The following is a 17648-nucleotide window of genomic DNA, read 5'->3' on the forward strand; positions in this document are numbered from 1 at the left end:
TATCCTTTAACCCTCCCAAAGTCCTGGAATCAGAATGTAGACTGCACAGTGGCAGGAAGCTGGCCTATGCTGGGAAGTGCCCCAATTTGATGGTGGAAACAGAGTGCCTGAAGTAAATGTTATGTAATAAAGAATACAGGAGAGATTAATAAATTTTCAGTGAGGCTAGAGCTGTGAAGAATTCAGTTGATGGGCCATAATCTATGAATCCCATATAAGAGTCATTTTCAGATACTTTCTCTAAAGTGAACAAATTAATCAGTTTAAGGTGGGTACACTGGAACACACATGTAATGCCAGAATCCAGAGTCAGAGATAAGCGTATCTCTGTAAGTTCAAAGTCAGTCTGGTTTATATATTATATTCTAGACAGCTTGGACTATATAGTGAGGCTCTATCAAAACCACTCAAGAATTAGGTCAATCATCACTTAGGGCAGAAGCTGTGCTCTGGAAGTCCTAAAGCCAGGCTTGGCAACCTCTCTTTTGAATAGATATTAAAAGAAACAAATTCATAGTGAAAAAAGGAAAAAGGAGGATTATTCAATGTGGCCACATTGTGGGAGGATCTGAACTATCCAGTGAAGTCCGAGACCCTTCAATGGGATTCCTGAACAGAGATCAAGGAAAACAGAACTGAACTGATAGAGCTAAGCTGTCAAGGTATTGTCCTGTCTATCACTGGTCCATCCTTGTTTCACTCCACTCTGTCTTGCATGGGAATTTCCAAGGTAGCCTTTACTGCAGGGTCCACTTGGGCTCTGAAGGGAAGTGTGTCTTGCAGTTTGTTACTGATGTGCCCAAAAGCAGAATCTGGGTTTTTAGTACAACCTTCTGCTTGACTGACAGCTCTTCCATTAACAGAAACCGAGAGAGGAGCAGAATTACGTCCTTAGATTAGGTACATTGAGCATAGTGTTCAAGGCCCTTTGGTTGCCATGAAGCCAGTATGTTTGAGACCAACAGCTCAAAGCAAAGTAACCAGTTTAATGAGATTCTCACTAGCCAATAAGAACAGTTCTGAGCATCAAGAAATGCAAACAAACAGAGAAATAAATAGCAGTTAACTGAAATACCCAGTACAAGACCATGAAAATCTATGCTCAATGGATTGGGACCTGAATCTATATATTCAGCTCCCTTGTCAGTCTGACCACAGCTAACAGTCAGGATACACTCTGTGTTTCTTCACATGTTCCAGAGGTGGGTTCCCTTCCCTCGCTGGTAGAAATTTCCTTTCCCCTTTTATGTTCTACATGTTCTCACACACTATTCAGGAGACTTACTGGAAGCTTCTTAGTCCATGAAAGCTGTTAGGCTGAGAAACAGGACTTGGGTTACTATTTGTGAGTGATCTCAGAGCAGACAGACACTGCTTCTCCAGTCTCATGTTCCCAGCCTCTTCTGCTGCATTTGATGATTTCTAGGCCCATGAATCTATTCCTGAAAACAAGATACCAGATTCTATAAAGACATCGAGAGCCCATGATTGTGTGACAAGTCACGACAAGGAAGGTGTCATTGAGAAAACTGCTTTGTTCCTGGAAGCCAGAAAATGACATAGAGGAAGACTGTGTGCTTTCAGGAAGTACTGGGTACTAAGTACTTAATAGAGGGAACTTGGTTTATATGAATAATGTTTACTTATTGTTAAAAGGGAACAGAAGATTGCAGAAGAGTGTTATATAAGGCACCACTATTATGCCTTAAGTAATACTCAGTTATACTTTTGCATTATTGAATGTTTATTACATTATTACATATAATATGAGTTTATTATGACTTATTTCTTCCCACCCCTTAATCAATCAACCAGTCAATCAATTATTCTCGCTATATTGGTTTCAGTCTGTGCATTATAAAAGTTGAGTTGTGCTTTTCTGGCCTTGATTCACCATCTCACCCAGCTATCTGGATCTGGAGGCTGGGCTGGTTGCAAGCTTGTGATAAATTTTTTAAGTTAGTGATTGAACTTTGGCCATTAGGTTGAGGCAAGACTTGCTCCTGTTTGTATATGTGGTTCTTTCTTCATGAGACAAAAGGTCAGAGAAAAGAGAGCTCTGTAATTGCAGTGTAAACTTACAGGTCCAAGCAGGAGAAGAAGGAGAGATGAGTGGAAAGCCCCCCTTTTGTCTATTCTCTCTTCCTCATGGCTAAATAGAGTGGTGTTGTGTCTCAGAGAATTGAAGCTAACTCTACGCAGGCAACATGGACTAGGATTCCAGAAGCAGTTCCTGTTCTGAATACTAAACTGTATGGTCTTCCTTCCCTTCCCAATCAAAAAATTCCTGATGTTTTTTTTTTTTTTTTCCATTTGTAGCAGGTACTTTCTCTTTTCATTCTCAAACTGTTTCTCTGACTCATAGTCATGTTGAATGCCAGTTTGGCATACAAAAATTTTCAATTAGGCATCTGCTATGGTCATTCAAGCCTTTATCCCAGTACTCAGAAGTAGGTATATCTGTGTGAGTTCAAACCTAGTCTGGTATACAAAGTGAACTACAGGCAATACAGTGCTACAGAGTGAGTAGCCCTGAGTTTTTTTTAAAATAAACATATTCTCTCTATATCTTTTTCTCCCTCCTCTCTCTCTTTCTCTCTCTTCCTTCATACACACATACAAACACACATACATGGAGAGATAGATATACATTTTAATGTAACACATGATATATTTTTTATAAAATATCTTCTTTATTTACATTTCAAATGATATCCCCTTTCCCGATCCCCCCCCCAAAACAACCACCTATTCCCTCTCCCCTCCCACTGCTCACCAACCCACCCTCTCCTGCTTCCTGGCCCTGGTATTCCCTTACATTGGGGTACAGGACCAAGGACTTCTCCTCCCATTGATGACCGACTAGGTCATCCTATGCTACATATGCACCTGGAACAATGAGTCATACCATGTGTACTCTTTAGTTGGTGGTTTAGTCTCTGGGAGCTCTGAGGGTACTAGTTAGTTCATATTGTTGTTCCTACTAAGGGACTGTAAACCCCTTCAGTTCCTTGGGTCCTTTCTCTAGCATCTTCAATGGGGACCCTGCATTCAGTACAATGGTTGGCTTTGAGCCTCTATTTCTGTATTAGTTGAGCACTCTCAGAGCCTCTCAGGAGACAGCTATATCAGGCTCTTCTTAGCCAGTGTTTCTGGCATCCACAATAGCATCGGAGTTTGGTGATTGTATATGGCAAGGATTCCCAGGTGGAATAGTCTCTGGATTGTCCTTCCTTCAGTCTCTGCTCCATACTTTGTCTCTGCAACTCATTCCATGGGTATTTTGTTCCCCCTTTTAAGACAGATTAAAGTATCCACACTTTTGTCTTCCTTCTTGAGTTTCTTGTGGCTTGTGGATTATACCTTGGGTATTCTTAGATTCTGAGCTAATATCCACTTATCAGAGAGTGCATTCCATGTGTGTTCTTTTGTGATTGGGTTACCTCATTCAGGATGATATTTTGTAGTACCATCCATTTCCCTAAGAATTTCATAAATTCATTGTTTTTAATAGCTGAGTAGTACTCCATTGTATAATGCATCACATTTTCTGTACCCATTCCTCTGTTGAAGGATATTTGGGTTGTTTCCAGTTTCTAGATATTATAAATAAGGCTGCTATGAACATAGTGGAGCATGTGTCCTTATTACATGTTGGAGCATTGTCTGGGTATATGCCCAGGAGTGATATAGCTTTGTCCTCAGGTAGTACTATGTTCAATTTCCTGAGGAACTGTCAAATTGATTTCCAGAGTGGTTGTACCAGCTTGCAATCCTACCAGCAATGAAGGAGTGTTCCTCTTTCTCCACAACCTCGCCAGCATCTACTGTCACCTGAGTCTTTTATCCTAGCCAATCTGACTGGTATGAGGTGGAATCTCAGTGTTGTTTTGATTTGCATTTCCCTAATGACTAAGGATGTTGAACAATTCTTTAGGTGCTTCTCAGCCATTCAGTATTCCTCAGTTGAGAATTCTTTGTTTAGCTCTGTACCCCATTTTTAATAGGGTTATTTGGTTCTCTGGAGTCTAACTTCTTGAGTTCTTTTGTATACCTTGTATATTAGCCCTCTGTTGGATATAGGATTGATAAAGATCTTTTTCCAATATGTTGGTTGCCGTTTTGTCTTATTGACAGTGTCCTTTTCCTTACAGATGCTTTGCAATTTTATGAGGTCCCATTTTGTCAATTCTTGATCTTAGAGCATAAGCTTTTTTGTTCTGTTCAGGAAAATTTCCCCTGTGCCCATGTGCTTGAGGCTCTTCCCCACTTTTTTTTCTATTAGTTTCAGTCTACAACAGGTACTTTCCAGATCTTCTACTCTGCTGCCAATAAAACAGAAGAGAAAATTAAAGTTTAGGTGTATTTATAAGAAAACTGCATTAACAGAGTACGTTGGGCCAGAATTCACCATCTAGCTACATGGATGCTTGTTTATGGGCTTGGTGTCATGGAAGCATAATGTCATCTGAAAGTTAAGATTTGACTCTGCTTTTCCACATAGAAAATTCACTTACATATGAGAAGCTTAGACTCTGGAAAATTTAGGAAACATTTTAAAAAAAAAAAAGGATCCCTTTTAAGGGTCAAACTTGAAGGGAAAACAGATGTGAATTATTTTAAACTTCTGTTCTTTCTGCATGAGCCTTCTAAGTTCTGAGATTTTAGATATGTACCATCATACAGTTTAGAAAGTTCTGGGGGACTCTGAACATGCTAGAATAGTGGTCTATCAATTCAACAATATCCCAAGCTTGGAGATTTCTCTTGGATGTTGAATATCTTGTGCTTCTGAGGAAGCTAAATCCAGCTTTTCTGGAATGTAGACTAGAAACTCTGCTCATCCTCAAGATAATACAAAAGTGCTTTTCAAAAGCTCCGCAGAAGCCTCAGGAAGATTGAGCTATGGAGGTGGACAGAATGCCCAGAGGTAGAAAAATAAAATGTGGTTTGACAAAATCACCTTTCTTCCACTTGGGAACTAATTTGTGAGCAAACTAGTGGCATCACGCATTGTGGTGCATTCTCTTCACCATCAAATGTGACTCCATTCCTGACAGTGTGCTTGCTCATTTTCTTCTCTTCATTTTAACCTTGTACAATAAACTCATAGCAAGTTGGTCTAATGAATGTGTTCACTCTGTGTGTGTGTGTGTGTGTGTGTATGTATGTGTGTGTGCATGCATGTGTGTGTGCGTGTGTGTGTGTGTGTGTGTGTGTGTGTGTATGTGTGGCTTTTTAAAAAATATCTACACCAGGTATTAGAACCTTGGGTTATAAGAGAAGCTCAAATGTCTGAAGTTTGAGACTAAGGCCACTTACAGATCTCTTGAAGGGCTCTGTTCTTGTCTTTACACCTGGTTGTGAGCACATTTTTGTGCATCCTTGGGAGCATCTTAGAATGCTGCTCTATGTGTCTCTATGTGCAGCAAAAATCTCTGTACTCTCCTCCCAGGGTGAGCAAGGGTCAACACTAAATTGGTCTGAATAGGTCCTCTGGGTTTCTTTGAAATAGTTGTTTCTTCTGAATTGAAATAACATCCTTTAAAGAGGCTCATATGCTTACAATTTTTTTATTTTAATTATATTGCATGTATTAAAATGAATTTATATTTATAAATATAAATTCCCAATAGTGCTTACTTTCATTATCAATGTTCTTTATTTTGAATTAGTAATTTACCATTCTTTGGTTGCTTTGAACAAACCAGTACACAGTCCTAACATGTGGAAATATCTGTGTTCCCTTCTTCCTTGTAGATCTAGTCCTTTTAGATAAAAAGTGTCCTAATAAATGGAAATAGGATGTACTGTTGAGTTACAGCTGCTTAGTGTGAAGTATCTTAGAAAAAGAAAGGCAAAATTCTTATACAAACTCAGTTCCATAAGGCTTGTCTGTACTTCATCCTCTCCACTATGACCATCTTCCCTAAGACTGGGTAAGAATTTGAGGACTTCAGCCTATTACATGGTTTGGAAATGTTCCTGAAATTGTGACTTGTTTTTCCACCATCATGCATTTATGGTTTAGCAGATCGTAGTAAATATTACAATAATAAACCATTATGCTTTCAAATTTTCAGAATATGTAAGGATGACCAATTTCTAAGTCTAGGATTAAAAAAAAAAAACAGTAGATTTTTCTTTACAAATGTTGTAAGTATTTATAGGTTAAAACTGAAAATGGGGCCAGTGAGAAAGCTGACAATGTTTGACCTCTGACGATATATAACTTGCCTATCACCCCAATACTTAGGTAGGTAAAGCAGGAGGATCAAAAACTTGAGGCTAGTCTAGGACTCAAGAGGACACCCTATCTCAAACCAACAAGAAGAGCTTACACAGATAATCTCTGACCCAAAGTAACCAAAGCCAAGAGGTTCTACAAAAATGTTTCTGATGCCTGGTCTCCTGACACTAACTGGATGTGTTTTTAAACTTTGTCTCCACTTGCATTCTTTTTATGCCATTTGTTCATATGTAGGCCTTTTAGATCCTAAGGTTTGGATGTTAGAACCAAGTGGAAAATTGTACCTGGCCTGCCTGAAAAAGAATGAGGATAATCTAAAGAGACTTTGGCTAATAACTATTTCAACATTGTTCCTCAGTGACTTGCCATTTACCCAGGAACAACATGCCGATGAAAGCAAGAACATGTCCAAGAGCATTTCAGAAGAAAACTGTCTCCCAGAAAAGAATTTCCAACTTGTCTGACCATCTTGAAGGACAGGGTATAGTCAATCAGCAATGTGAAAGCAGGGCCATACCTTGGCTCCTAAGCTCTATCAACTCAGGTCTTCTGCTTTCCATGTTCTCATGGCAGGAATTCCAGTGAACCAATCAAGTCTCTGATGATTACATCAGAGTAAAAGAACTTAAGTGAGAGCAATGGAGACATGAAAAGAAGTTTTCTTAACAGAGATCACACAGGTTCTAGAAAGAGACTGACCAGGTCTGTGACTATGGCTAGGAGAATCTTTCCATTAATCACATCTCACAGACATGGCATGTTCACCAGACATGTGTATAGGGTATAAGAATGATCCTCAGACTTGAGAGGATTTAGAATTTACCATAGAGATGAAATAATAACCAGAGAACAGAGTTAAGAATTCTGTGTCATACAATTCACTAGCAACATGATGATGATGATGATGATATGACCCCCCCAATATTGAATATACATAACTCTATTAACTTATGGATGAATATTTGTCATAAAATTATTAGTTGATAAAAAGATAGAAACAATGTAATATTGTCCAATTGAATAAAAACTTATTATAGTTAATAATATTGTCACTAATATCTCTTGTCAGGTACAAAACAAATGTCTGAGAGATACCTTCTTAGGACAGCACAGAAAGTTATGGAGATTCTTGAAAGGAATAAAGCCCTTCATCCTTGAGTCTGAATAAAACTCTTGCCATCCCAGTAAACAGTTTCTGTGAAGGTTACGGACATACACACAGTGCTCATTGTATATGCAGAGATATTTCAAAGACCTGTAAAACAGCAATCATGCTCACAGCCTAAGCATACTTACTCTTTATTATTTTCCAGAAATAAACTTGCAGCTTCCTAGAAATCTTATAAAAAATTAATTCACAGTAAAAATCATGTCTTAATAGCCTTTTAACTATGGTATTATCTTACCTAAATGTAGTACCTATGTAAGGCATCCCTAAAGCCATATTTATTTATAAAAACAAGGTAGTGTACTTTGGTGGTAGTTGACATGAGGCAGCTGCTGAAGTCTTGTGGGTTACAAGCCCCAAACAGCAAAAATATGGTAGATTTTTGACCCAAATGATTTTCAACATGAGAGAAGAATAAGGACCATGTGCCACCAAGCAAGAAGTACATTGAAGATGATGCCAGTAACATGCTTAAGGAAGGTGATGTATATAAAGAAGAGTATTTCTGTGGAATTTGTACTCTGGAGAGTGAGCACTGTTTTCAGGGACAGGCCTGTGTTCAAATAGACTACATGGAAAAACTACAAGGGAGAAAAACCCAGAATTTTCCAGCCAAGAACAGAAAATAACATGGTATGAAGGAGAGAAAAGCAGGAAAGACTCTAGATAGAGCAGTGGGAGGGAGAAGGAAAAGCAGAAGAGAATGGAGACACTTCATCAGAGGATACAAGAACAAAGATGAAGACAGCCAATCAGCCAGCTACTTCAGTGATGGAGGACCAAAGGGAAAAGTGGCTCCAAGAATACAGGTTAAGATATTAGATGGTCAGACTGGTTGTTGCACAGAGCAGAGGAAATAGAGAAAACTCCAAGGTACAGGAGATTGAATCCCCTTCTGCTGGTGGAGAATAGAAGGAGACCGAGGAAGCTGTCTGTATGGTAGCCAAGCCTATCCTCAAGCAAGATGAGTAAGAATGCCACAAGCTACAGGCCCTTCAGCTGATGTTACTTGCTGGGTCAGGAGTGAGAAGGCAAGTGGTGTGAGCAGCCTCTTGGTGGAACCTGAAGCCAAACAAAAGAAGATAAATACCTGGGGAAGACAAAGTGTACTACAGTAGTGCTTCAGGGAGGAAGAGATTGGTGAAAGGTTGCCCATCCAAAATCCACAAGGGATGCAGGTGGAGTGGAAACTTTTTCTAAACTGAGTGTTCCACAGATAGTTTGAAATTGAGTGAGCTCTCATGCTCAGGAAAATAAAACCCAAACATTCTCAGAGAAAACTAGATGTGTGATTATGTAAGCTTTTTTTTTTTTTTTTTTTTTTTGTAATCACAGAAATTAGATAATAACTAGATGTAACTTCGATACAGCTTTGCAAGTATGCTCAAAGTCACAGGGTGGATGCTTTAACGGACAAATCAGCCACATCTTCAGATGAAGAGTCTCTGACACAGGTGCTTTTGTCCTCATATAGTTCCTAAGCTACCATCAGCATGGCCAGGTAGGAAAATGTCCCCTGGATCTAAGAAACACTCCAGTCCAGAGAATTTTATGCTGTCTTCTAGCTTCTGTGACAGCAGCATGCATGAGGTACAAAGACATATATGCAGGTAAAATACAAAATAAATTACATTATTTTATTTTTAAAAAATTAAAGAAATTGAGACACCAAAGAAGCCAAGTTAAAAAGAAAAAGAAAGGTATTCTCTTTTGGGGTGGATGCAAATAGAATATGCCTTGTCCTTGGATGGAAGACACAGCATCCTGAACTAATTTGTCTCAAAGGAGGTTTCTGTCCTTTTACAAGGAGGAGTCCTCCAATGGAACAGGCAACACCCCAAGTGTTGGAAAAATCTCTGTGGGAATTTAGCGCCAGGATTCCTTACATTTGTTTGGCCTAGTGTAGACCTGACAGGACACTTGGAGCAACACCTTCATACCTGAATGAAGGGACAGGGCCAAGCAATCAGCTAAAGGCAGCATTCTCCCTTCGTTCCCTATAAGCCAGAGATCCAAGGATCCTACCAGTTTTGCCTTTCCGAGCCTAGGTCTTCCCCAACCCTCCATCTAAATCTAACCTGTAGAGCTGGATGAGGTCAGGACTGTCTTCTCCACCTCTGGCCTGGGGCAGTAAGCATGATTTCCTTGCTCTGCAGTGAATAAAGGGCTTGTCCGGCTTTTCTGAACAGGATAGGTAGCTAAGCTGCACTCCAGAGGCATCAACCCTTGAATACAGCAATGGGAGGCCACAAAGTTAGGAGGTAAGACCACCTTGCTCAACTTAGAGTTGTGGGACTCCTGAAGGCCAGCTTAGAAAGTCTGGGCTGAGTCCTGGAAATGGAATGTTATGGTCTGAGTTAGGAAAAGAGGCAGTGGGGAGGTTGTATCTGGTGGATATTCAGGGTGGTGACTTCTCTAGAAACCCCAGTTGACTGTGAAGTTTATCTTAAGGCTGGGTCCTAGAACTGTATTGGCCCATCTGTACTAGGCATTAGTGCTGCAGAATTTCAGGGGCCTTATCTACTGCCCTTGTCCTGTTTTCTCTCAGGTTCTACCACCTAGCCTACTTGACTACATCCAACTTCTCCCATGTGCTATGCAAAATAATGTCTCTTACTTTTGTGACCTTTAATGATCAGCCGGCTCTAGTCTGACTCTTCATTCCCATTTAAAAGAATAAGTCACACCATGTGAACTAAACCCCCAACCTCTATCTTTATCTTAATAATGTTTCTCAGTGGTTAGACTTGAAGTACGTGTCTTGTCTCTTTCCTTTGCAGAGCTCCTAGTAAGGTGGAAAAAACAATCATCATGAGAAAGGCTTACACTTAGGGGTGAGATGAGCAGACCTGGGGTGGAGCTCCTTTGCTCTGGTAGGACAGAAGAGGCCCTGAGGTCCTGTACCAATGAAGGTGACTTTCTAGGTGTAATAAACAAGCACTTCAAGGACTCAGAAGCAACTTTGAAGTAATATAAGGATGGGCAGGAATGCAGGGGTGCAAGCTGGGTTAGATGAGCAGACCAACCTTTCCTCCAAGCTCTGTGAGACTTAAGGATAGGATCCAGAGAATCTACATCCACTCTCAGGATGCTGTGTTCCTCTGTCTGAGGAGTTGGAAGATGTGTGAGATTGAGAGTTCTGAAGCTCCCTAAGCTACCTGATCTGCACTTTACCACAGTATTAAAACATTCTGGAACACACTTCCAGGGTTCAAAGGTCATATGACCATGAGAGCACAGTCATGGGATGCACAGTGACCCAAAACTGCATTAAGGTGTCTGGAACAGTAACAGTCTGGGCCAATCTGTCCATTCATTTGGGAGGTGAGGTACTCTCAAGATAAAAGCAGCCTGTGTGCATGCAGGAAGCAAAGTCCCCTGAGCAGGCACTTCAGGGCAATACTCCCTGCAGCACAGCAGAATAGATAGTATCAGCCTGTCTTTGAGTCTCATTCAGTATCCTAGTGTCTTTCCTGTAGCATCTGAAAATGGGTAGGGCACTGTCTAATGCCTTGTCGATAACACAGGAAAATTCTTTACAGAGGCCAGAATGGAAAGTTGTTGAAGCCAGGCTAGAGGACCTAGAGTTCATGGCTGCTGTCCTTTTTGCTTTGTCTTTTCTTTTTCCTTTTTTTTGTTCTCATCTCCACCTTATTGAGAAGAGAGGAGTTGGTCTGTAGGGAAGGGGACAGAAGCCACACCTCTCTCAGCTGTATTGTGTTATGAATTCTTGGTCACTTGTTCTTTGACAAAGGAGCTAAAACCATCCACTGGGAAAAAAGACAGCATTTTCAACAAATGGTGCTGGCTCAACTGGTGGTTTGCATGTATAAGAATACAAATCAATCCATAATTATCTCCTTGTACAAAGCTCAAGTCCAAGTGGATCAAGGACCTCCACATAAAACCAGATACACTGAAACTAACAGAAAAGAAAGTGTGGAAGAGCCTCAAGCACATGGGTACAGGTGAAAGTTTCCTGAACAGAACACTAATAGTTTATGCTCTAAGATCAAGAATTGACAAATGAGACCTCATAAAATTGCAAAGCTTCTGTAAGGCAAAGGACACTGACAATAGGACAGAGCTAAACAAAGAATTCTGAACTGAGGAATACCAAATGGCTGAGAAGCACATGAAAAAATTAAAAAAAAAAACTTTACTTCTGTAGGTGCAGAGACAATATCTGTCTAGACGCTACTTTGATCTGATATCAAGATCTGATGTATCTAATAACCTTAAAATTGGAAGTACCTTGACTCAAAGTGATTTTTAAAAATTCAGTTTATAGTGCTTATATGCTTTGAAATGACAACCAGAAATAGAGAGCCTTATTTGTCTGTTTCAGAATAATGATTGTTCAGTTCTGTGTTGAGTGTTTTTTTTTTCTCCTTTGCCTCCAGACCACCCTTGCTGAATATTGTGTGTGAAGCAAATGGCACCTTTGCCATCAATCTTTTAAAGATGTTATGTAATAATAACCCTTCAAAAAATGTATGTTATTCTCCCATCAACATCTCCTCTGCTCTAGCTGTGATCCTCTTGGGAGTGAAAGGAAACACCAAAATCCATGTTCTTGACGTAAGTTGCCTATCAACGCCCCAGAGCCACACACATCTATTTCACATGCATAAGAGCTGCTGAGAAGAACTGTAGGAATATATACACTGTTTCATGGGGCAGGGGCTAGCAAAGAAGGGAGACAGTCTCCTCCAATAACTTCTGTAAGGTAATGAGTTTTTGTGAGTAAAAAAGTGGAGGGAACTCTCAAAATTTCATTCAGACTTCACTTAGAAAATGGTGCAAAAATAATTCAGTGGTTGTCCTGTTGGCACAGGCCTTTAATTTTAGATATGAAAGAGACTGAGGTAAGAGAATCCCTAGTTAAAGGGTAGCCTGAGGGAGTTAATTTCAAATAAAATGTTTTGTTGTTGTTGTTCTCATGATTGTTGTTTGATTGTTTTGTTTTTAATTTTATCATGGAGGTGCAGAACTCTTGTCCACCTTAGGTCTTAGGGTCTGTCCTGAGGACTGCAATGTGAAAAATATTGAAGTTATTTTAAACATAGGTTGCTGAAATCTTTCATGTTTTCTATGCAACAGACTTGTAATGATTCATTGACAAGAAAGGAAAATTCCTGACTTTAATTGTTTCAATACCAAGTTGCTTGGATCAGATCACTCATGTACATGAGCCATCTCTTCAGCTTGTAAACTCCATTTGCAACCAATTGTTTCATAATTGACCTAATGTTTCATTCTTAATCTTCACAGGCAATTGGTTTAAACACAGATATAGATCTTCATCAGAGCTTCCTGTGGATCTTCAATATCCTGAACAAGCCAACCAGAAAGTACACCTTAAGAATGGCCAATAGACTCTTTACAGAGAACACTTATGAATTCCTCCCAGTAAGTTCTATCAGTAGAATGAGAACAATTGTATTCAAATACTTGTTAGGTAGATCACAGGAGAAGGATCCTAGAGAATTTGAGAAAACTAAGGATCACATTCTAATCAATATGAAGGTTCACATTTAGAATAGTTGCATGCAGAAAGGTTCAGGAGGGTCAGGAGTTCTAGGTCAGCCTATGCTACATAGTGAGACTCAGGTACCTAACATTTTGTTATTCCCACTTGCAAAGGCATAGAACACAAAGATTTTTTGTTTGAGTAGTATCTATACTCATTTTTGTTTTGTTTTTTTAATGCCATATTAATCAGAATGTTGCAAATCTTGCAGACATTTTATCTTGAAACATTACCTCACTTAACATATTTTTTCCTCAAAGACCTTTAAGGAGTCCTGTCTTCAGTTCTATCATTTGGAGATGGAGCAGCTCTCCTTCACCAAGGCTCCAGAGGAGTCCAGGAAACACATAAACACATGGGTTCGCAAAAATACTAAAGGTCAGAATTTCAAGTTGATTCTCACCCTATATTCTTGTCCTTTCTATCCAGCCCTTCTTCCTTTCCTCCAATTTCTCTTAATTTCCTTTTCCCCCACCACAGACTGATCTACTATTATTTCAGAGTCAAGGTGATTCAGCCTACTAGGCCACATGGTCTAACTTAGAGCTCACTGAATTCATGGAGGTTGTACTCAGATGCTTAGATTGTAAATACAGAGTTGTTTCTGTATTTCTTGAGGACAGGGGAGGGGCTGATGCAAATGTGATGAGAACTTATGGACCTGATTTCCAGTCTAACAGTTTACATTCAAAGATATGATTGGTCTCCAGTGTTCACAGGCCATGTGCCTCTGCCATCTCTGAGAAATAGGTTTGTGGGTAGACCTTCCCACTAATACTGCCTAGGGGCTTCTTTTTCCTACAGTCTATGTTGTCTCAGATCTCACCATATTTACCTTTGAAAAGGAGTCTAGTTACTGCTTCTATATTTTCTACTTTAGTTTCTTTACTTACATTTGATGAAACTGGACTTGGTTTCCATTTAACACAGTTTATTAGGGCCTCAGTTACATTGGCATAAGACAACATTGAATTTGGGGTTGAACAAGTCTTGTTAGATCAGAGCAGTGAGAGCATTATCTGATATTTGAAACATTCTGATCTCTCTGTATCACTAGGTACATTCCTATTTCTTCTAGCAGGAAGTAAAGAATAAGAATATTTTCTTAAAGAATTGTCGGCCACCTTTCTGTCCAGCAGAAACAAGGAGGCAATGAGCTCTTCTCCATGCAGTTTAATCATGAACCTTGTAATCTTGCTTCTTACATCTTACTTATTTCTATCTTACTTCTTCTATTTTACTACTTACATCTTTACATCTTACTACTTACATCTTACTACTTCTATCTTACTACTTACATCTTACGACTTCTATCTTACTACTTACATCTTACTCCTATTCTTCTTACATACATCTTACTTCTATTCTTATTTCTACTTCTATTTTATTTCTATCCTTACATCTTACTTCTATCCTTACATCTTACTTTTATCCTTACATCTTACTTCTATTCCTACATACTTACTCCTAATTATCATCATATCCAGCCCCCAGCCCTTGTGGGTTAAATACATTCCCTGGTCCCACTCAGCATCGGCTATGTGGCAAAACACAATAGGCTGCAGGAAAATCATGCCAGCTTGCATCACAAACTAGAGGCACTCAGCTTTTCCAATTAAGGGCTTGTTTATCAATGCTCTCTGATCTGGCTGGAGACCAGGTGTTCAATATATATGTATAGGGTGGCAGCTGCGGCTCCTCACAAAGAATCAGCAATTATTTGCTCATTTCTTGTAAGAGTCTCTATCTCTTGTGAACTTTGATATTGTATGTTAGCATACATAGAGAAACAATTGATTATTGAAAAACTATCCCTTAATACAATAGAAGGGAATCTGTCTTCTTATCTTCATTATCTCTTCAAGGGATGGACAGCATTCCAAATTGTGGAATTCCTCCAACAGAAAATACTTTCTACCTTTGAGTCTCTGACATTTTATGGTACTCAAGATCTGGGCATGACCATGGAATTCCTGAAGAGAATTTGATTAAACATTGGTGTATTTGTCAGGTTCTACAGAGAAACTGAATGAATATATAATTCAGAAGGTGTTTAGTAGATTAGCATGCACAATACAGACTGAGTATTTAGTTAGCCATTGACCTTTTGCATGTGGTAAGGCTCAGAATCTATTGAACCTGGAGACCTCAAGTTAAGCCTGGCAAGGAAGACCTAGAAAACTTTGCAGGTCCACTAGTCTTCATCCTCATAAAGGCCAAAGCTACTTGGTTCCAGAATCAGGTAAAATCGTCAAACTCAGCAGTTTCAGCAGTGCCCTTACTAGAGGGCCTGAAGGCAGGCAGACAAAAGCAGTACTACTTCTGTCTCAGAACTTCATGTCTGGCAGAACAGCATTGTATTGGTCACCCTAGAGAGTTTCCTCTCCCTTAGTTCTTCTTTCTTGGAAATTTCCTTACAAATCTGCCCACACACTTGTCTCTTAGATGATTCCAGAACAAATCAAGATGAGAACCAACATTAGCTACCCTAGGAAGTAACCATGGTTCTCCGCCAATCCTTTCCCACATTTTCTGCTTGTTTTGTTCTCCACCCTGAGTGTCTTTTTCTATTTTCCAAAACCTGCTTTCCTTGAGGGACTTACAAGTCTTTCACCATCCTTACCTTGATGATATTTCTCCAGTGTGCATGACCTTGAGTCAAACAAAGGAGGATATTTTGTTTAGACTTATTTCTAATATGTTTATACACATTCAGCAAATTTGAAAATGTGATGCTTTGATTGGCCCAGATGTCATATGACTTTATGTCTCATACATATATAAAGGGAATCTGAATGAAATCTCTACTTTATCAAAAGGGAAAATACCAGAATTGTTGTCTGATGGCTCAGTTGATTCAGAGACCAGGCTTGTTCTTATCAACGCTTTATATTTCAAAGGAAGGTGGCATCACCAGTTTGACATAAAGTCCACCAGGGAAATGCCCTTCAAAATAAACAAGGTAAGCAATGGTATCCAGTAGTTCATGTCAATGATACAAGGGAATTGCATAGAAAGCTTTAATTAGAAATTTGAAGCACAGGGCTCACTGCTACAGATGACATATTCTTTGTAGGGTACTAGGATTGACACTCAGCCATGGAAGAAAGAAATCAGGAAATACCAGAACACCATTTGAGACTTATGTTTCTGACTGAAAGGTTAAACTCCATAGGAAAATGATAAGAATAAGGAAAAGTTGCTGCCTGTGTGATTTTGTATTTTATTGGTAACTCATGCTACTTTTAATCATTTGTCATAAAACTATTGTTTCTACCTTTCTCTAAAACTTTAAGTTCAAGAATTCTGAAACTTAGTTGTTAATATAGCAATATAGCATAATATATGTATGAGTTATGGTGCAATATAGAAAGTAATATACAAGCTTATTTAATAGAGTAATTTTTAGTTAAACAAGCATTTTAAATTATTAGTCAACTTATTATTAAGCAGTAGTCATAGCTTTCTAATATTGAAAATGAGTAATTAAATATCAGTCTTAATTGGAGTATAATTTGAATTAAAGTAGATATTACAATAGTTTTCCCAATCTCTATAAAGACATAATTTAGTTATGCTTTTAACCTTATGAATATTAATCTCCCTATCCTTTTTGATTAGCAGTATTTCAAGCTTTGTAAAGGAACAATGTCATTAATGTGTAAATTTAACCTTTATTCTAGATGATCTATAGCAAATTTTAAAGTTTAATGTACTACTGTAATTAAAATCTTCCCATGTGTTCCAATTATGTATTTGAAATGTATCATTGGACTATCAGAACTGAAACATTAAAAAAATTATAAGAAAGTACATGAGGTTCTGTTGAGACTGCCCTAACATGTAATGAATTGACAAGCATCTCCTCCTTTGTGACTGGTTTCATCACAGACAAGTATGCAGATCTGTCCATATAGTCCTCATTTTGTGCTAATTTAGCTTGTGATCTTCTTTCTCTTTGATATGCTATCAGGATGTAGTTCTACCCTAAACTTATGACTATCTGTGATCTTGAACTTTCTTCTTTGTGATGGGCTCAAGGGTTGTGAATCATTTTGAACCTTTGAGCAGATGTTCTTCTCAGTGCAGGTTATTTTCTGAGAGGACATATCTGTCTGTAGTACCATTTTCATAGTCATAACACTATGAAAATGTTCCAATCTCCTTTATGATTTTTTTCTGTTATTTATAATTGATTTTGATATTTCTTTAGATATTATGGTTGACCATATTAAATGGTGAAAATCTTGCATCTGATGTGTTGGTCATATTTCTATTAATGTAATAAACTATCTGAGTTAAGAAACTTAAAAGAGCAAATGTTTATCTTGGCCCATAGTTCCAGAAGTTTCAGTCTGGGTAGGTGGCCCAAACATTCCATATTGTGGTAGTGCTTTACAGCATGTTGGAAACATATAGTGAAACCCTGTTTACCTCATAGGAGACAGGAAGCAGTACCAATATCCCCTACAAGGGCACCCCTTCCCCAGTACTTAACTTTTCTTATTAGTCCAGACCTCCTAAAGATTTGACTAGCTCTCAATACTGCCAACATGGGGAATAAGTGACTATAGACTTAGCATTTATGGAATATTGGACCAAATTATGACCTAAATACTAATATTTGAATGTCACATTTCTTTTGCTGGATCAGACACATTATTTTTGTACTGAATCCCCGTCCAGGTTCTTTTTTT

The 17648-nt window shown here is 38.7% G+C and overlaps 1 protein-coding gene across 1 annotated transcript in view; it reads left to right on the plus strand.

The window, feature by feature from the left end:
• Positions 1–9656: 9656 nt before the first annotated feature.
• The window catches only part of LOC116077821 (serpin B9-like), a 10542-nt gene continuing 2550 nt past the window's right edge, over positions 9657–17648 (plus strand). Inside the window, exons 1-5 of the mRNA XM_031352629.1 lie at positions 9657–9679; positions 11822–11999; positions 12693–12830; positions 13212–13329; positions 15771–15913. Of these exons, the coding sequence (XP_031208489.1) occupies positions 9657–9679; positions 11822–11999; positions 12693–12830; positions 13212–13329; positions 15771–15913 (600 nt within the window). The remainder of the gene's footprint in view (positions 9680–11821; positions 12000–12692; positions 12831–13211; positions 13330–15770; positions 15914–17648) is intronic.

Source organism: Mastomys coucha, unplaced genomic scaffold (assembly GCF_008632895.1).
Source record: "Mastomys coucha isolate ucsf_1 unplaced genomic scaffold, UCSF_Mcou_1 pScaffold5, whole genome shotgun sequence".
Lineage (NCBI taxonomy): Eukaryota > Metazoa > Chordata > Mammalia > Rodentia > Muridae > Mastomys > Mastomys coucha.